We start from the raw sequence: 21,203 nt of genomic DNA on the forward strand, positions 1-21,203 counted from the left end.
TTTGTGGTTGCTTAGGCAGGGTATGCTGATAAGATTGAAGCTAAATACTACTTGTATTTGGGAGTTAAAGATTTGATTCATTGTCAATTTGCTCATAGGAAGACAAAATGATGTTGGAAGAAAAGCTTAGAAAAACTGAAGAGGATCTGACTAGACAACTGAGCTACACTCAACAGGTAATGTAAATTTTTAACTTTCCTGTTGTAATTTGCAAGTAGTAGATAGGCTTTTAGTCTAGAACATGTACCTGTTTTGTGAGTGGCTTGGTTAGCCAGCACCTAGCCAAGATAATTGACTTGGAAGTAAGTCAAAACAAGAGAAGTAGTCTGCTATAGCTTTTCTTAAGAGTGAGTAAAGCATGCAACTAAAGAATAAAATTTAGTTCTTACAGTACTACAACAGAATTTAACTTGTATTTTGTACAGAGGTCTGTATATGCACACACAAGTTATATACTATGTATATGGCAGAGTGAAGGTAAATACACCCTCCATATTCTGGGAGTGGTTGGAAATCCTTATATTGGTAGAAAATATGAAATGATGATAAATCAGAAGTCTTCACATTACTCAACTACTTCTTGATTTTTGCAGTTATCCCAGTTATGACTTCACATTTGTGCTTCAAGAGGGTGATTTGGGTCAAATGTAGCATTATCACAGTGAATTTTGAGTATCCTGGAACAGAAAAATTTCATTTAAATCTCCTGTTATGGACATTGAATGCTTGCTTACCTCATCTTTGTATTTTCAGTGGAAGTTACTAAATGTGTTTGCTGAACTGGAATGCAGAGTTGTAAATCAAAAAGAAGAAAAGATACTTCTGAAGAAATTCTGCCTCCTCCCCACCTCCTTACTAGAGCACTTTGTGTTCTAAGGGTAGGGAATATCAGCAGACTGCTTTTAACTCTTAGTGGTTGAAAAAAATACAATTGGAAATTAAGATTTATTTAATCCAGTGTCTGAAAGGTGCTCTTTACATTCTCTCTGCCTTACTTTCCTGTATGTAGAATGAGCAGATGTTTTGGAATCTGGTACTGAAATTTAGTCTTCTCTTAATGCCATGTCCTTCAAAAGAAGTAACAGTAAAGAATCATTTGGTAATGACTGAAATGCATATATTTTTTAAACTGTATGCTTTGTCAAACTTAAACAGAACTTGTCAGAGAAGAGCCGAGAACTAGATAAAATGAAACATGAATGGACATCAGTCACTACAGCTCTAACAAACAAACACACACAGGAGCTGACAAATGAAAAGGAAAGAGCTCTGCAGGTATAGCAACAGAAAAGGATTGACAGTGTTCATGTATGTGAATAGCTGCTTTGTTTAATTTTCAGATTCATCAAATAATTTCTTTGCTTCTTGTAGGCACAAGCTCAGTACCAACAACAGCATGAACAACAGAAAAAGGAGCTAGAAAATTTGCATCAGAAAAATATTCAACAGTTGCAGAACAGACTCTCAGAACTGGAGGTCATCAATAAAGATCTAACAGAAAAGAGATACAAAGGAGACTCCACAGTCAGAGAACTGAAAGCAAAGCTTTCTGGAATAGAAGATGTATGGCTTACTAATTTCCAAAACCAACCTTACTGTTTTTAGAGCTTTATCACTTCCTGCCTATGTATGCAATAGGAAATACAGCATATTAAGTTTGTTAATCTCTTTGTTCCATGTTATACTTACTTAAACAGCTATATCTAAATCATAAGTACTACTTTTACAACTTTTACCATACTATTACTAGTATTTAAAAAAAAACCTGCTTCCCAACATTCTAGGAATGTCAAAGAGCAAAGCAGGAGGTACTTTCACTGCGTCGGGAGAACACAACTCTGGATGCTGAATGTCATGAGAAAGAGAAACTCATAAACCAGCTGCAGACCCGGGTTGCTGTTCTGGAACAAGAGATCAAAGATAAAGATCAGCTCATTATTAGAACAAAGGAAGTATTGGATGCCACACAAGAGCAAAAGGTTTCTTCAAGTTTCAAAATAATTTTCTCTAAAGATTTGTATAACTTCCTTAATTGCAGTCTCTATAGATTAGCAGGTGACCAATTTTTATGAATACAGCAAGTAAGCTTTCAAATTTGCTTAAATGTTTTAAGTTATGGCATCAGAAGTATACTGGGTTCATTTACCGAGGATGCAACCATTTTATATTGTGGTACTGCAGTAAGTCAGTGTACTTTTTTTTAAGAGTAAAATGGACAAATTGAGGTCCTGTGTAATTTGACTGGGAAGCAAGAACTGAATTACTTGTAAGGATTAGTTCTCAAAGAATTATGAGGTTCTACTTGAAATCATAAGCAATGTCTGTCATACTTTATTTTCATACTTCCAATTTTTTTTAAAGGTGAACCTGGAAGAGAGTACAGAAAAAAAACAAAGTCATATTGAAAAACTAGAGATAACAATTAAGTCATTATCAGGAGAACTTCTTAAGGTTTGTTTGAATGTGCCATTATCCTTATGAAATGTCTTGTTCTTAGGTGTTTATTTTGAGAATATCTGATTTTTTAAATTTTTATTTAATAGGCTAATGAAATTATCAAGAAGTTACAAGGAGATTTGAAAACTCTAATGAGTAAATTAAAATTGAAAAATACAGTTACAATTCAACAGGAAAAACTGTTGGCAGAGAAAGAAGAAAGACTGCAAAAAGAACAGAGAGAATTCCAGGAGATGGGTCAGTCTCTTCGGACAAAAGAACAGGAGGTACTGTGATAGGTTAAACCTCTGTCCTGTAAAGGCTATTGCAAGTACTGTGTTGGGTTTTGTGTGTAGCTTAGAGCAATAAGGTCTTTATCCTTTCTGCAGAATAGAATTTAATCTTTTGCTTGGTTAAAATATTTAGATGTGTAATTGACTTAATTTTTTTTCATGTTAAACTGATTTAATCTAGCCATATTAAAACTAAAGTTACATTGTTACGAGTACAAACCAATATAATGGATGAATCAACATCCTTTAGAGGATATCTGCATGTGAAAGTTGGTGAAGCAAGCAAGAGCAGGAACAGAGTGAACTGTTTCTTCTGTTAAGTATATTTTTTCCCTGTGCACAGACTTCTTGCATTATTTAATCATAGAAAAATTAAGGTTGGAAATGTTTCTGGCTGTAATCTTGTTGAAGCCCTAGCTAAAACCAGGGCTTATTTTTGAAGGAGGTCTCATTGCTTTTGTAAAAGCTTGGGTTCTGACTCAAGATAATTTTAAAGCAACAGATACTTCTTATTTATTTATATTATAATTTTTCTTCAGTTTGTAATTAGTAGTAGGTCCTGATGGTGCTGTAATTATGAGAATATTACAGGTTTGCAAGCTACAAGAACAGCTAGAAACTACAATACAAAAACTAGAAGAAAGCAAGCAGTTACTGAAAACCAATGAAAATGGTAGGTTTATACAATTTTGTTTACCTCTGTAATATAACAGTGTTCTAGTTGATACTGAAAATTAATGGAAGCAACTATATTGCTTTACCTATGCTCTTTTTTTATAAGGAACTGGGATTATTGTTGCTCATAAAAAATAAACTGCTGTCTGCAGTGTGAATGCAATACTATTGTCTAGAGCTGCAAGTGGTTGCTTGGGCTTGTGTGCATGCTGGGGGCTGACTCTAGAGGAAGGAACAGAGTGGCATGTGGGTGTGAGGGAACCTCTAATCTAATAAAAAATGAGACCAGGACTTCTAGTGATGTTTGAGCTTAAGGAGGAAAATAGTTAACCAGCTGTTGCTTTTTTTGAGGAACGGCTGCCTGCTGTTTTAAACAGCCTGTAAGAGTGAGCCTGACCTGTTTTTATTTTCTCTCTTCAGTAATCACATGGTTAAACAAACAGCTGAATGAAATTCAGGTGGGCAAGAAGCTAGACAGTTCTCCCAACTCACTTGGTGGTGGTAGGGCTGCCATTTCACCTCATGGCATGGTAAGACACAACACTAGAAATACTATGTTTAAGATGTAACTTTTTTCCTGAATGTATGACCTTAAAAAAAAAAAAAGTGCTTTCATCTTTTTTGGGCCCTGAAATTTTAGAGTGGGTGTGGGTTTGGTTTTGTTCTGTTTAGGGTTTTGCTTTATTTTAATAACATAAAACCCTGCAGGGGCTATTTGATAGCCTGGCCTTTTAAATGACAATTTTCTATGATCCCATTTATTAAAATACCCAAACCAGTGCAAAATTAGCCTGGAAAAGATGAAGTGGAGGGTGAAGGGGGAAAAAAAATAAAGGTGGCATTTTGTGTTATGAGGTTAACTTACATTGTTATTATCTTTATATAGGTTGAAGAAGCCAAGTGTACTCTTTGACTACTCGTATTAGTGAAATTTAGATTATGAAAATAAGGGGCAAGAAGCACTACCTATTATCTCTGTTAAAAACAATAGCTTATTTGTTTTTATTCTTTGTTGTTACTGTGTGTACAGATGTGTGTTGCCCCCTAGCAAGTGGTGAAGTGATGAGTAAGCTCAGTAGTGGAAGGGCATATTCATGCAGAGGTCACTGGTTTATAACTAGATACATTTAACATATTAATCAGTTACAGGGTGTGTAGCTTATTAAGAGCTTATAATTATTGCTAATATAACTAGGTAATACTCAACTTGTCTAACTTGTAAAAGTTTTAATTAAAATGTGAATCTTGGAAAAGTGATATTTTCTTCCCATCAGGGAGATGCTAAGGAGTGTTAGCTTTGTAATTGTGGTTAGTTATTATGTTTGGAATTTTGCATCTTTACAAACAATTCAAGAATTGCTTTCCTCCTTCATGCATTTTTTTTGGTTTTTTATGGATGTTTTGTGTTTCTCTTACAGCCTGACCAACCATCCTTTCCCAGCTCAAGAATCAATCATCCCATTTCTCCTCTGTATGCTTTCCAGAACTTTGCAGAACCAGCACACCACAAAAACATCAGTTCACAATGTCCAGTACCAAAGGCAGGCACCTTGGCTTTTTGTTTTGCTTAAGAATATGGTAGCTTAAAATATCAAAGCTTTAGTGTTTTGAGTATTTACTGTACATCCTAGTATTCTTAACTATCATGGTTAGTAATAGCTAATGCTTATGTTCAAGACAAGGTGTTTATTTTGTGTACTTGTTGTGTGCTTTGGAAAGTATAGAAACATGAACTGCTGAATAGGACACTTGCATATACTTAGTGGTGGACCATCGTATCTGGAGCAGCCCTCTTTAGCCTGCAACTTTTGTGTTTCTGCAGATTCAGTTTAACATGCAGCTTTCCAAAATGAATCAATGTTCAAATGTTCAGACAGTACCTGCAACCATTTTTCCAGCAAACAAGGAGAAGTAAGTGTCATGACTGCATTTTTAGTGGATTGCTTTGTTTTTTTAATTGTTTTTTAAAGCCTCTTGTATTCTATGTGTGTTTGGAGCTGAGCAGAACACCTCCAGTAACAAACTAGTTCTGTGATCTGCCTTTCTCCATCAACACAAGTTTTAAGTTGCAGCAGACTTAAATTGGTCACTGGCTTGTAGGCAATAAAGGAAGAGTTGTGCTTTCAGGAATGAGTTCCAAGCAATAAAAGTTCATTGTCCCTCCTGGTTACAGATGTAAGCCTGTCAGGGGATGGATGGGTCAGCCAAAAAATTATAGACTGTTCCTGAACTACTCAGTGATGTTTTACTTTATCATTTAAAAGTTCTTAGGAATGCAGTGAAAATTTATCTGAATGAGCATGTCTGCACACTTGTTAATGCACTGCTAACTGACTCCATTTGCTTAAGAATGTAATTTGCCTTTTTATTTTTTAGTGGTGATAATTTGGGGTTGGACTCAAAGTATTTCAAGAAAAAAGATGACAGCATTCCTTTACGAGGGCTTAGCCAAAATACACTCAACTCTGGTATGTATGGAAATAGTAAACAAAGATCTTATTACTGGAAATGTACTTAAAGGATAATAATAATTATGGTTCTATGAACAGTATCTTTTTTCTGCTGTTCTACAGAATATCTGAAACCATCTACATCACCAAAAGCCCAGCCATCACCAAAAGCTGCAGTAATACCACCCTCAGCTTATTTTCCTGGATAGTAGATGGGGTTCTTAAAGTAAGAGTCCTTTTCTGACCATTTGGGGGTGTGTGTGATGTCCTGTAATAGTCCGACCTGACATAATTTTCTAAGTCTGAATCTGTTTTCTTTGAGAAGCATACCTTGATTGACTTTGATGACTTTTCAGGGTACAGAGCCTAAAGAAAAGATAAAAACTTTGCAAGCAGCCTCAGCCCTCTTAGTATATTGGAGACTGGACTCTTCCTAAAAACCCACTTAAGTGCACTGACTTGTTACAAGAACTGACAAGTGTGGCTCTGTTACAGATGAAATGTACACTCTAGCATTCCCTGAGAGAGAAACACTTCTCTGTGAATACTTTTCTGACTCCTTTCAGAGAAAAGGATGATGCAAATAGGAATGCTGGAGCACAACAGTTGCTGGTTTAGCTGACCAATTTTAATAATGGTCAAGCTTCTACATTAGCATAACTGCCTCACTAATCCTCCCTTACAATTTTAATTTTTAAAACTTTCTCAATTTTGGAACTAGTTTATTTCATTTGTGTATGGACTTACAAATATATTTAATACTTAACTTGCTAAATTATTTCCTGAAGGTATAAAAATTTAATTAAAAGTTCTTGCTCTTGGTTACCCTGATGTGCTGTTAATGTCAGCAGTGTACTCCACAGGTCACCATGCATAAACGATTAAGCAAAGTATCTAAACAGTTAACTATTGAAAGTATCACAACAGCTAAAAGCTACTTATTTTACTAACCATAGTTCACAGAAATTTGAGCTTCTCTAACACTTACTTTAGGGGGACCAAGTCTATTCAGCTGTTCTACTTGAGCTCAAATGTTAGAATCACAACTTCATTCTGTGCAGCTTTACTGGGACACCAAATGAAAATCTGGCAAGTGTTGTAACATACAAAATAAACTTAAGTTACTTTTTTATGTCATAGCTTTTTTCCCAGCTATTTAAGTGATCCAGAGGTTGTATATTTAAGTGGTTTGTTTTGCAGTGCAAACTGTTTTATATTTGTTTATAAATCAAGCACCCATGTTTAATCGTATATTCACTTTTTTTTTGACATATAAATTGTCAGTGGAAATATTAAATGTGTGGTTTTTTGTATCAAAATGTCTGATTAGTAATGTTCCAACAGTCCTAAAGTAACATTCTCCCCACACAGAAATTCCAGCATTAGGTAAGTGCTAGACCCATATTTTTTTTAGTCACCTTACCTGGAGTTTTCTTCCCAGCTCACTTGTATCCGATGTGAGGCAGTGCTAATGAACCAGCACTATGATGTAGCACAATCCCCCAGACAGCAACCCGCCCTTCTAAGGTCTGTGATTATGCTTACTATTTCTAGTTTGTTTTAGTAGGTGTAAATTGATGTGAACTTGGTCTGTTTCTCTTGAAGTACTTTCGTTAATTAAATATGGTAGCTGCCCCTCTCTCCCAGTCCTGCAGTCTCCCAAACTGCAGTGGGCCTGCGAAGACAAAGCTTGTTTCAGCGAGAGGGGGAGCCAAGTTGGCTGTTGCTGTTATGGCCCCCTTTCTTGGAGAGCCTCAGATCCCCAAGCAGCTCTGGCCCTGCTGCTGGGAGGTGCCAGCAGCTGGAGCCAGCATCACCTAACAGGGAAAACACAGCACTGGACCTCCACTCCAAGCTTTTTCTCACCTGCTGATGTGTAACACATACACTACAGAACCTCAAGTTAAGGTTTAAGAGACATAATTATTTAAAAATTCATTAAAATATTCAACTTATTACCAGTATATTACATAATTTTTTCCTGCTCTTGGTCAACCATGGTGAATGTTTGAAGGTAAAAAAGCATTAAGCAATAACCACAAGATGAAAAACATTTTAAACCTATACAATCACTTTATACACAAATTTATACAAAGAACACTTAAATAATACAACTGGACACAAAAATATACAACTTTTTAGAGAAATTCACATCAGTATTTATAAAGCTCTCTTCGTGCTACTAAGGATCCTGAAAATTTAGGACTAAAAACATTAGCTCTGTAATGCAAAAGGGTTATTTTGCGACAGTCCTCAAAGGCCACGATATAGCATACGGATGTGTTCAAGGCTATCAGCTTATATTTCAGTCTCTGTGTATTCAAGTTTTGAGGTCCTTTTATGATTTACGCAAACATCAGAAATATAGTGGTATAATAAACGGTACTTAGGAAAGCGGAGTTTTAGAGCCAGTATGAAAATTTGTAGGCTCAAAACACCCACTTAATATTTAAACAAGTGTTTGATACTACGTTTATTCAAAAATAGAAAGAGTAAATGCACTTACAATAAAATAACTTTTACTGTTCAGCAAGCGTGCTTCATGTGATCTTTATATCAGTACAAACTTAAAAAAACACCCTGCCATATGACTTCTTAAATAAATTATACCAATTCACCTTCTCCCTACTCAAGTACATTTACATTAAGGCTTGAATCATCTGACCCAAGATTTTACAACATTAAAATGAATGGGTCCACACAGATGGCTACTCTGTCTCATTGAGACTTAGCATGACTAGAATTAAAGCTCACCACCTTAAGGAAAGAGAATGACACATGCTCATGCCTGGTCTCCATTCTGACTCTGAACTAGAGGTAAGGTTTACTTTAACAGTATTTCATGTCAAGAGAGGAGTAAGTGACAGTTGGTTTTGAAAAGCAAATTATGAACTCAATGGCAACATCTTTGGAGAAACTTTTTTTTTTTTTAACATTACCTATAAATTTCATGCAGAAAGCTGTTTCTTAAGGTTACCCTTAAAAACTGGATGTTTCATGGAATGTGTATCCCAAACTGCTGCTGAAAAAAAAGTCCTAAAAGATCTTCCTGGATCCTGTCATACATTTGTATCTTGCAATAATGGTTCTTTAGCTTCACCGGAGCTGTGGACTGTGGGGGGTGGCCATGGCTGCCACAGTGTTTCTTCCAGTTGCTGGATCGTACATTTAGGTTTGTTAATGTTCAGGAATGAACAAGGCAACAAGTAGTGCCAGCAGCACAGAGCACGCTCCAAACAAGAATGGGGGTCCAGCGAATGATAGAATTTCTGAAAAAGGCATCAACACCTAAGTATTAATGAACCTTTAGACATGTATTAACAGACTGGTACCACAGATTCAAGAGTGGAAAGAACTTCTGCCACACTCGACAAGACAGTCTTTGTCCCTGACTGGAGTCTTCTGGAAGAAATGTGGGAAGAATATTGCATCCTAAGAGCTAGGAGAGGGAGTACATGGTTCCTATCAGTGTGCACCCAGTTTCTTTTTAGTCTTAGTTCTTGCTCCTGAGCTTCCTCAACCAATTAGTATTAAGAACTAAAAGTAATACAGAGCTTGTATTAAGACTAGATGACAACAAAACAAAATCAGCATGTGAAAGATAAAATACAATGTGAGGGATATAAGAGCAGGATACAGTAGTTTAGTCCATCTATCTTTCCTCTTTTACCAGGGTCATCCCTTGTCTAATGACTCTGGCTGTATCTCTCTGAAGTTAAACTAAATCAGAGCAGCTGATTAAAGCAACAGAACAATGACCCCCCCTCCTGTGAGTGATATCAGAAACTCTTTTCACATGCTTCATTTACAGTTAGTATAACAAAATGTAATACAGTATCATATTAAAAACCAGTGAGCACATGGTCCTTTTCTAATTAATGTGTTGGGGGTTTTTTATTTAATTAAGAAGAATACTGTTGTAAATGGTACTGTGCGACCCACACTACCTCCTGATGGCGATTCAGGCATGGGGAGTTCATTCAGTTCAACGTGAAATATATAGAATATAAAGCCATAAAGTGCTGGTCCCAAACCATTACACAGTCCTCGAATTCCTGTTATCATCCCTTGAACAACACCTGAGAAAAGTAAACCACGCAGTTACCTAACTGTATTCACACATGCATAATTAACAAATTTTTAATAGACTCTCAGCAGCCGATCACTAAGAGTTAGTTCACTTCACCTTGTAACTAAAGCAAGTAGAAAAAGTGTGTCTAAATGGTTGTTGCACTAGAAATACCAAAAATTGTCATTATAGTATATCTGTGTTTTTTCCATCTCTCTATAGGTGCAGAGGAGCACCTACCATGCTCTGGTCACTCAGTCCAGTATACATACACTAACTATCAGTCTCACACAGGAGAGAAAGACTGCATGCAACCTGGACAACTAAGCAAACTTCTGTCAGAAAATCGGGAGTAACAAGCAGCACATTAAGTTTGCTAAGTATTTTACTACTGTTGGACCTGTTGCATATCACATCTTTCTGGCTCAGAGGGAAAAAATATTCTTGTATGAACAACTTCCAAGTAACTGGGATTTTAACATTTTGTGACCTGTACTCAGGGCTGCTGTGCCAAGATTCGCAGTCCAAGACTGCCCTAGCGCTGCAGTGACCCCTGACAGCATTCTTTTCACCATAGAATTTAAGGTATCAGGACTAAAACCTACCCTGTTGGTCAGCATCAGCAGTTCGTGAAACCAATGCGCTTACAGCTTGGGAAAGTAATACTGGACATGGCTGCAACAGCCCCAGCTGCCCACATCATCCTGCAAAAAACACAGCCTCAAAGGAACTGTTCTGCACAGACAGCGTGCTGTGCTTGGAGCCACACACGACACACACGCACAAGTGTCTCCTTTGAGTAAAGGATGAAATGCAGAAAATGCCAGCTATTAAAATGAAATTTACGTACCATGGTTCTGATCCAAAGGCCATACATTGCAAGCTGTAGATTTTGAAACCCTAGGCCCAGTAGGATGGTTTTTTGTTCCCAATGGACCGCATAAGTAAACTCAAAACTATTGTCTGATAGAGGAAAAATAAAGTAAAAAAAAAATTAAGAAAAAGAACATTTTATTCTACCTGTTAAATACATTACAAATAAATAAATAATTTTTTAAAAGCCAAGTAAAATGCTTGAAAAGCAGTATTTGGCCAATATTCAGGAGCCTTGTACTGAAAAAAATGAGCATAATTTAGCAGAATTATGAAGAAACCATCCACCCCTTCTTTAGTGCACGAGGATTCAAGTTTTCCCCAACACTTCAGATATTATTAACAATCTCTGTCTGGCAAGCTGTTTTTTCATCTACGTTACAGTGAGGATCAGTTGTTAGACACTTAAAAAAACAGCAATAGAAAAGGTTACACCTCTAGAACCCAAGTGTTGGGGAGGCTCTCCACAGTCCTTAGCTCTTTCAAAGTCAACAGTCAACGAAACAGCAGTAACTTACCTGGCGCAATAATGGAAAGAATCCAAGAACTGCTATAAATGCTGCAACACTTTTCAGATGAAAATCCCATTATCTGTATAAAAAATGTAATTTGATTATTTACTGTAAAACAGTGTATCACAATGTCACAAAGATCACTGGGAAAACTCACAAGGCAGAAGACCAGTATTTTTCATTAAATCAAGCAAGTGGACAAAGATTAAAAGGCTTTTAGTAGAAAACAAGTAAATGGTTCCCTAAAAAAAATAAAAGTTTAACAGTGAACATTGAGGTATGAGAATAATGCAAATAATCATGAAGCACAAGAAAATTCATCACCCCTCATTCACCTCTGTCTAAAAAGAGACAAAACCACAGCAGCAAGAGGAATTAAATAAGCTCCTGGAAGCTTTTAAATTATACTAGATATCTGTAGGTTCTGTAATTAATTAAGAATACTGAAAACTTTAAAATTAAATTTACTTTTGTTCAAATCCATATCAAAATTGTTGTTTACCCTGTCTGAGGTTATAGGAAAGAAGCCTGGAATATGCCCTGCCTCAGGGAGGTAGGAAAGAAAGGACTGTTATGCAGATGAGCAGCACAATTGAGGTCCTGGCCCAACTTCCCTTCAGTGACTTATATGGAAAGAAAAAGTCAATTATAAACATTTTACTCTTTATCTTCCAGGAAAGTACACCTATCCTTGATGCCTGATAAAGCATGTCAGTTAATGAAGCCATGTGCTACCCACCACAATAATTGCCTGCATGGTTTAGCAGGAATGCTTTGGCAAAAGCATTAGCAGCGAAGAAGGTTTTGAATTTAAAAAACCAGGGGCTTTGTTTTTCAGGTGTGTAAAGGTAGTAAATTTAGTCTCTTCCCTCAACAAGCTCAGCATTTACAAATAAAATATTCCATATTTAAATAGCTTACTGCAAAAAGGGTCAGCCTGCTCCCATGAAATGGGTGCTCCCCAAGATGCTGGCCTCATCTTCTCTGGCAGCGATTCTGGTACAGCAACAAGAATAAAACAAATGTCTAACAAGGCTATTGCTGTGGCCAGGACCACCACCAAGCTGTCTCCATAGACTCGACCAAGATAGGCACCGATAGCAGGGCTGGTAACTAAACTTGCTGCGAAAGTTGCCGAAACCTGGAACAAACAGCAGCTGGTAAGATTTTCAATGACACACGACAACAGCATTATTGCCCACTTTTTCTTGTGTTCAGAACCTAATCATTTCAGTCCTGCAACTATGTGGTAGCGGCTTTGTATTTCAGACAGCCAGATATTTTCTAGAAAAACAATTTTTTAATAACTGGACGGCAATGCGAGGCTCATTCTTGCATGTACCAACATAATTAGGTTTAGTAAACTATACATTATCTGCTGATATCTCTGGGAAGTGATGAGCTGTATTTAATCTTTGTATTAGTGAAATACATAATTGTCTTTTAAGAAAAAGAGCACGTTGTATCCTGATTAATCCAGCTCAGTACAACAGATCTTCAGAAAGCAGTTTTCAGTTAACCAGCAGGCCCTGCTGTGAAAGGCTGGAAGGACTTTGTTGTATTCTCACAGATATACGCAGAATGGAACTGTTTAGTTCTATATCCATTGCTTTCAGCTCTTCCTCCTGAATATGGTAATGGATTCTGTAACTTAGATGCAACAATTAATTCCGCTAACCGGTAATGCACAGGGCTGTGGACGCTCCTGAGATCTGGCAGGCTATCAGGAGATGAATGTTAAGACCTTAAGACAGGCAAGTCGCTCAGCTCCCTCTGTTCTGAAGTGTGGTTGTGCGACTGGAGACATGCAGGAGTAAAGATACCGTACAACAGGAGTTCACAAATTATCCAGAAATAACAGCTTCGATTTTTGAAAATGACAGAGTAGTACTAGCATGAGAAACAAATGGAGGAATAACTAAAGCCCCTACCACTAAAACTGATAGTAATTATTAAGACAGAGAGAGGACCAGATGACAGGAACACTGAAGCAGAAAAACCTTTCTCCAAACTGAAATACATTTGCCAAAGAAACATTCAGTTTTGAAAAGCTTTCCCTACTTTTTTCCCTACTGAAGTATTTAGTACAGGATACCACTGTATCAGGAACAGAGCCAAAAAAATACATACCAAACCATAGGCCATGCTTCTTTCATGTTCTTGGGTTATATCTGCTACATATGCAAAAACCACAGAAAACGTCACTGCAAAAACTCCTGAGACGGAGATAACAGCGAAGTACCACCTAGGAACATTATTAAAAATTGAAATGGAAACAGAAATTCTCTATTAACAAGTACAGTTCAACAACAAATCATCTTATCCAATTTCCTGACAAATACTAACAAAGTTGGAGAATGCCAATGTGAATGTCTCAATACAGATGAATAATGCTTCTAGCACACCACGTACACTAAGATAAACGACATCTGCAAAAAGCTGCTGTGAGTAAGTAGTTCTAGGAAACAAGGTGCTGTACTAACTTTGGATGCCTATGATGCAAAGCAAACGAGGAACTTCAGTATTTTGAGAGTCTGGCCAATGTGACGTCTCAAGATAAGCCTTGTCTTTATGCTATGGACACTGGCACTCATCCTTTGAAACATTAATTTACACTTAGAAACAAGCTACTTTGCAGAAAAGAGATGAAGAACTTGTGAACAATCTGTGTGACCCAAGAGAAAACTGAAAAGGCTCAAGGAGCTACCTGAACAGCTGGCTCTGCCCTGCCTCAGTGCAGTTTGTGTAATTTCAGCTACACCCTCAGGTACAGCATGTGGGTAGTCTAACAATATTGAGAGTTCTAACTCGGGGAACGTATGTGCTGGTTGAGAGCTTACTAACTTGCAGACAGGGTGAATGCTGGTGGATTTTAAAATCTGAGAAACAAAACATAAAACTGCAGCAACATTTTAGGTTACAAATGGTTACTTCATGCACTAGCTACCATTAGGTAAGGCTTTAATTTCTGCATAGTTGGTTAATTTTTGTGTAAAATGGCCACAATAAAGACCTCCACAGTTTATCACTCTTAATACCTTTTGCAAATGTGCTGAGCTAGGAAGTGGGGCCTACAGCAGCAGCTCTGAAAATTTTGACCAAGGCATTTGGCCTCATGGCAGCTACTTCAGCGTGACTCCATTCTCCCAACTTTGCACTGAAGTAATACAAAAGCCTCAACCTTCCACTGAGCACAAACTTTATCAACAAAGCTACAAACACAAGCACTATACAGCAACTTTGACAAGAAACAGCACATCTAGTGTGAAAAAATTTACTAACCATGGGCTGATCTTCATCAGTGGTATTGGTGCACAGGTGAAAAATACTGTTAGCAGCAAGAAGGACTTTCGTCCCCACACATCAGACAGGGCACCTATGAGTGGGGCACTGAGGAATGATAATAAGCCCTAAATGGAAAAAAACCCCAACACTGTAAGTTAGAACTAAGCAGTTAAGAGTAGTGATAGGTGATGATACCACAATCTTACAGCAGGCTGGGCAATGCCTCAAAGGCAATATGGTCAAGCATTATACTGACCTTGTATGTCTAGTTACATAAAATCTGAGATTTATTACCTCAGAGCTACACAAAATTAAAAATGCATATGATCCAGTCATACTAGCAGTTTTATGAGCTGTGTTTTATCATTTTATATATTTACAATCCACATAAACACACGTAATTGAAAATACCCTACTGGAGCAACAAGCTCCCAGTAAAAAACTGTCAAATTTTAACACCATGCATGTCATTTGGGATTAGCCAACCACCTTTTTATTTGCTGAACATAAACAGCAGATACAGACCAAGCAGTGTCTTACCAAAAGTAAAATGATGCCTACTTGCTTTTTTAGCAATAATTTATTCCCTCTGTCATTTATACTGTGAATGCTGTATTAAAAAACTCTCTTGAATATCTCTCTTAATTGGCAGACAATTCTATATTCCTCACCACTCACTTTATATTACATTTGAGATTAACTTTCACCACCTTACCTTTACCTTGAATTAGACCATTCATTAGAAATGTATGTTTTGGGAAGGTTTCATGCAAAACCTGGAGAAGGAATACAAACACTGTCATTTACACAATGTTAGTAACTGTAAATATTGCTTGTGGTGCATCCAACTTCTACAGCAGCACAACTGAAGTAGTTTTATATTATCACAAAATATAGAAAAAGACACACCACAAGTAATCTATTTAATCTTTAATTTACATGGAAAGTACTTTGTGATTTTAGCTTTACTGGATAGAGGCCTCAGTTCTCTTAGCACTTTGGGAAGGATTCATGTCATCCAGCTTCAGAGTCTAAAACCTTAACCAATCACAGAGAACCTAATAAATTATTTCAGATCAGACTCTCCACATACTGATGTGTCATCCGCATGGGGCTGGGGACAGACACATCACCTCTCAATTTGGTGACCAAAGCCTAGATATGAAGGTTAAAATTGTGCCTCTCTCAGTCAAACTTGTGTTAGGTGAGAGAGATTCAACCCAGTGACCAATGGGCAGTTTATATCCAAGAGATTGTGCAGGGTTAACATCAGCTTACAGAGCTGCACCAAGACTGAGTTTTAGGTGGAGATTGCTTGGAGATCTTGCTCCTTTTAATTTGTAAGCATGTGTCACTCTCAAAGATTAATTCCAAATGGAAAGCAACCAACTACATTAGAAAATAATTTGGTACAAACAGGTTGTATGACTGTGTCACTAATAATAGGGAAGCTTTGACAGGTGGAACAGGGCCTGTGCTCTGAAGCTTCTATTAAAGCACAGCCAGGTCAGCAAAGATCTAATTACACACACAAATTTGCATAATTTTTCCAAATTTCAAGTTTATTTTTGTTATGTGCCAACTCTTTGTAGCATTTTGAAAGATAAGATGATTTCATTACTGTCTTAGTGGTTTCAAATCAGAAAATACTCACATATAAGTTTGAGTGTTAGTACACAGATAGCTATGCTGCTTCATTACACTGCTTTAGTGAAGTAATTTAAAATTCCTGATTCCACATACAAATACAAAAGTTTTCACTTGCACAACAGACCAACTCAATAATTTAGAGCTTTCATTGAATTCAGAAGATGTTCAATGTCTTTGCAGTAATTGCCCGATCATTCAGGAAGAAAAAGCTTAAGGATTGAACTTACCACCAGAGTAGGTGCTGTCAAGAGTCCCCAAGCAAAAAACTCCAAGAAGATCACTATAACAGCATGGTAGACACTAGGTGAACCTATTCCTTGAGGCTAAAACAAGAGAAAAAACAGGTGACTAAAACATCTAACAGTCTATCAAAGTCATGAGAAATGCATCTGAACATTATAAACAGAATGATTAAGAAATTAAACAGAACTCAAAACATTGGAATATAGTTACTTAATCTAACTGGTCCTGAGCAAAATTCCCTTTTTATCCCTTTCTTGCTAACATCCTGACTGGTCTCTGCAGAAGACAAAGCTTCTTCCACTATTTAGTATAGCCAGAAGTAGCTTTTGAGGAGAACAAAAAGTGCATGGGAGGGACAACCTGCTCATCTCATACACCCTTAAACATACCCTGTCAAACAACATGCCACAGCTCATCATTTGCAAATCGAGGAAACAGTGCACTAACTATTTTCACATGAAGGCATTATGAATAACTCATCAGAAATCTCATATGCATTCTTTAAGCTTAGAAGTGCTGCCTTTACATCTGCTTTCACAGCTTTGTGTGAAGGTGAGTTACTAACAAGAGTGGCACTGATCTGGTCACACTAAGCATTTATACTGAGCACACACAAGCAGGAGAAGGTCCTCAGCTGCTTCGTAATTTTTAGGGGGATTTTATCAATGAGATTTTATCTTTAGAGAGCTGATGTGAGGGGCAAAGATGACACACCCAGACTCTTCTCAGACATGTCAGTGACAGGAAATACAGGCTGCCAGTGAGGCTGTGGAATCTTCATCTTTTCTTTCCAGATTCCAGTATTCCCACCACAGAAAAAAATAAAAAAAGGTTTCTGAACAAATGAGGGAAATAAATACAGAAAAACACACTGTCCATTTACTTCTATTGCTGGAAAAGATTATAATTTTCAAAAGTAACCATATCAATATGTAAATGGTGAGCTACAACAGTACCTTAGCACTGGTTTATTTTTGTTTTCCAAGTCCTCTTCAGTAAATACAGCCATACCATACACATATTCCTATCTTTTCATCCTATTCTCTTAAAGTGGTAAAATAACAGTCTTTATAGATACAGAAAGTGGCTATCATTATCTTCACTTCCCACAATTCCTCGCCCTCTCCACCCACAACTCTTTGAGTTTTGGATTAAAAACTTATCCAGTTCTGCACAAACCGTAAGTAAGCTTGTGATGCCCCCATGGCATAAAAGATGGTGAGGTAGGAGTCACACACCATCCCTGTCCCTCCAAGCACCAGGGCTCAAAAGCACCTCCCTTCTGCTCACATATAGCAAACACAAGCTCAACAGCAATCTGTCTCTACACTGCCCGTGTTCTGGGCAGCTACTCAGAGATCACATGGACAAATCAAAAAGCAGAAGGAAACCAGTGGCTGTTCTGCACAGCTAAGTTGTTGGCAATTTCAGAGGCATACAAGCAGGTGACTGCTGCTCTCTGCCATGTAATCCAGCTGTACACAACCTAATCAGATGCTTCCATTACACTGACAAACAGAAGTGACATTTAGATCACTAGGGTTAAACATCTTTGCTTTCTTGTTGCTAATACTCACTTTTCACAGGCATCATTATAAACCCACCCTGCTATGCTTTGCAACCTGGCTCATGTAGTGTAATGTAAGGTAATAGCCTAACTGCAACCAAATCAGAAGGCTTTACACCTGAAGATAAATGATACTGAGCCTTTGTGTGAACAACCTGGGACCAAGATGTTCCATTCAGAGTAACTGCAACCCTTCTCTACAGCCACAGAGCCAGTGCACTGCATATTCATGTTTGGCAAAATCTGTGGCACCAATTCTGTGGCTCTAAGAATGTTCCTTTCCTTAGCTAGAGAAAAAATGTCTTTAACCAAACACTGTGTACTGACAGTCATGCCAGGGTATATGCCAGGAAGCCTTAAGAACACACACCTGGTAACAACAGAATAACTAAGCAACTAGATGATAGCTGCTGTTCTTCTTCTGGAAAAGAAAATAAAGTAAAGAGCTCTAATTCTCCCTAGCACTGCACAGGCATGCACCTCCCAACTCATTTCACGCCTGCTTAAAAAATGCATAATCTTGCATAAGATTAATTCCAACTGTTTATAAAGGAAGGCAAAATTAAACAGTGCTGAAACCACTCCACTGGTACTACTACACCACCCACCAACTTGCCAAAGGGACATGGTATAACCTGTGGTGGGAGGAGAGGCTTTGCAGTGGCAATGGCTGTTTTCTCCCTTGTGCTTATTTTTTTTTCCTCATAGCAGAACCAGTGATTATAAGTGACAATAAATTAAATTGACAGAAGTTCCCTGTCAGTAAACTTTTTGCCTGTGACACTGCCTCATTAAACAGCTATATATTCTTGCCAGCAAAAGAGTCACACAGTTTTCTTCGATGTCATTTAAAAATAAACCAATCAGGCTGCAAACAGTTCACTTTGGTGCTTGATTTGCCAGCTGGTTTGTCAATTGGAGACACGGGCTATTTTAATTTACCTGTATCCCATAATGTCACATGGCCTGCTAGGTAAGCAAAGAATTTAAGGAGTCTGAGCACAGAGGCTAATTAATTGAGCAGAGGTTAATTCAGCAAACCTTATAAAAAAATCCAAGCATAAATTTTTTCCTGTCAGCATAAAGAATACTGTTACGCTGGATTTTATAGCCTTAAACATGTATTTAAAACATATTCTCAAACCATATATTTGAAGAAATAAAATATCACAGGCTGGTATTTCTGTTATCCAACAAAAATCTACAGGCCTTCATCTAATAGTTATGGTCCATTTTCCCACTCTTTATAAACAACTGAAAATACACAGAACTCATGCAAGTTTGCACTCTGTTTTGAAACTGGTGAGAGACACTGAATGCAGTTATTATAATATCCTTTCTCCTCTTTGGGCAAAAGGAAGTTAGAATTGAGAGATAAAGATACTTGGAAGTACATCGTATTTTAATCAAAGATCACTGCAGAGGGTAATCTTTGGGAGCACCATGTCCCATGAATAACAACATTTATTCTGTTTCTATTACTCATTCTAAAATACTTTCAAAATTTAACACGTGTTGAAGGTAATCTCATGCATTTCTATCTTTACAAGATCAGCAAAACATGTCCTGGAAAACATCGACATCCATCACTGGAATTAGTCTTTCTTCTTACCACCAAGTACTCCAGATGGGTGGCCACCAGCTGGATGAACAGTCATAGTGACTCAGATATGTCTCCTCCATTTTTATTCCAAAAGACAAACGGAAGGACCACCAGTCTGTCCAGATGTCTCTTTATTTGAAATAGTGATACTGTATTTAGAAGGGTGTAATCAAAGCTACACAGTATTACACTGTGGAAAAATTCCAGGGGCAAGGATACATTGGAAGCAACGCTTCTCCAGCTGTTTAAAAAAAAAAAAAAAAAAAAAAAGCAAAAAAAAAGCAAAAAAAAAAAAAGCAAAAAAACAAACAAACAAAAAAACACCAAACCAAACAAACAAACAAACAAAAAACAAAACCAAACAAAAAAACCCAACTCCAACAGCCCCAAAACATTTAACAGCTTCCTTTCTTTTTAAAATGTGTGTATTTAGGAGGAAGCAAGACAGTGGGAGGTAACTGCAAAACATTTCTTCCAGGAAGCCTTTCCACAAGACTTTGACGCAAACAGTTTGTCGGCCACTCGCTGGCCTATTCTTTCTCAGACTAAGGAAGCAGGGGGGCCGGGAGGCTGCAGCGATGGCGATGGGCGATCCAGCAGGTGGGCTCCGCACCCCGGCAGCGCTGCATCCCCACCGCCCCCCGCAGCGCCCCACTGCCGGCAGGGCCCGGCCTGCCCATGGCATAGCTGCCGCCCTGACACCTCTGCCTTCTGCAGAGATTCCTTTAAATACTTTTTAATGTAACGTTAGGTTTAGACACGTACCGCACGATCTCGGGCTTACGTTAAGTGATAGTTACCTGTGCCTAACCCCCGGGACGACACAGCTTTGTAGAGTTGCCCCCGAGTCCTAAAAATCGGCCCTCACTCAGAAAGAGCACTCACGAAGAAGCCTGAACTGGCGCGACACCTTTACAGGTGTTTCTCGGTGCCTGCTTCAAGGAAACGAGCCCGGGATGCCGGAACAGAGCTGTGGGGGCTGCCCCAACCCTCACCATAAAGGCAGCTGAACCCTCGACACCAAGCTCAGCCTCGCTGCCACAGCCCGCCCCGCTCGCACGCCGCCAGCAGCGGCTGATCGAGGCCCAGCACCGGACCACCGACCCCAGGCCCGCACCAGGCCCGGCCGCACCTGCCTCGGCCCCCTGCCCGACCACTGCCAGCCCTCCGCAACGCCGCGGGACCCGGGTCTCCGCTACCATCTCGCCCACATCCCCGCCCGCTCTCACAGCCGCCCCCGGCCCCGCCCGGCCTCACCGTCCCGCCGTCCTTAATGATGATTTTCTTGGCCAGCATGATACTGCGGTTCACAGCGCGTTTCTTCTTCTTCCCCCCCTGCGTCATTTTACCATCCTACAGCCCCGGGGGGGAAGGGGAAGGGAGGAGGAGCGGGGTCAGCAGCGGACCCTCCCCAGCAGCCGGGCCTACGCCTCCCCTCCCCTCGTTGCCGCCACTACTCACACACCCGGCGCCATCTTGGCCAACCACTACCGGGCGCTGCCGCCGCGCATCACGCGATCGCCCCATTGGTCAGCCTCTGGTCACAT

General features: G+C 38.7%; 2 protein-coding genes across 2 annotated transcripts in view; one reads left to right on the forward strand and one right to left on the reverse strand.

Moving 5' to 3' along the window:
• The window catches only part of SASS6 (SAS-6 centriolar assembly protein), a 12,535-nt gene extending 5,233 nt beyond the window's left edge, over positions 1–7,302 (forward strand). The window contains 12 exon segments of the mRNA XM_030455024.1: positions 99–176; positions 1,156–1,275; positions 1,372–1,563; positions 1,785–1,979; positions 2,362–2,451; positions 2,544–2,723; positions 3,321–3,402; positions 3,825–3,934; positions 4,823–4,945; positions 5,227–5,315; positions 5,781–5,872; positions 5,978–7,302. Coding sequence (XP_030310884.1) covers positions 99–176; positions 1,156–1,275; positions 1,372–1,563; positions 1,785–1,979; positions 2,362–2,451; positions 2,544–2,723; positions 3,321–3,402; positions 3,825–3,934; positions 4,823–4,945; positions 5,227–5,315; positions 5,781–5,872; positions 5,978–6,063 — 1,437 coding nt within the window. The 3' untranslated portion in view covers positions 6,064–7,302.
• Positions 7,303–7,788: 486 nt separating this feature from the next.
• On the reverse strand, positions 7,789–21,111 carry MFSD14A (major facilitator superfamily domain containing 14A). The gene is given in 21 exon segments (XM_030455415.1): positions 7,789–8,954; positions 8,957–9,032; positions 9,035–9,109; positions 9,111–9,123; positions 9,770–9,792; positions 9,794–9,933; positions 10,529–10,574; positions 10,576–10,627; positions 10,774–10,790; positions 10,792–10,844; positions 10,847–10,886; positions 11,315–11,365; positions 11,367–11,387; positions 11,811–11,873; positions 11,875–11,917; positions 12,199–12,449; positions 13,439–13,553; positions 14,591–14,718; positions 15,295–15,369; positions 16,471–16,566; positions 20,914–21,111. Coding segments are annotated over 21 exon segments (1,506 nt in total). The 5' UTR covers positions 21,001–21,111; the 3' UTR covers positions 7,789–8,913.
• Positions 21,112–21,203: the final 92 nt, after the last annotated feature.

This window comes from Calypte anna, chromosome 8, assembly GCF_003957555.1.
Source record: "Calypte anna isolate BGI_N300 chromosome 8, bCalAnn1_v1.p, whole genome shotgun sequence".
NCBI classification, from domain to species: domain Eukaryota; kingdom Metazoa; phylum Chordata; class Aves; order Apodiformes; family Trochilidae; genus Calypte; species Calypte anna.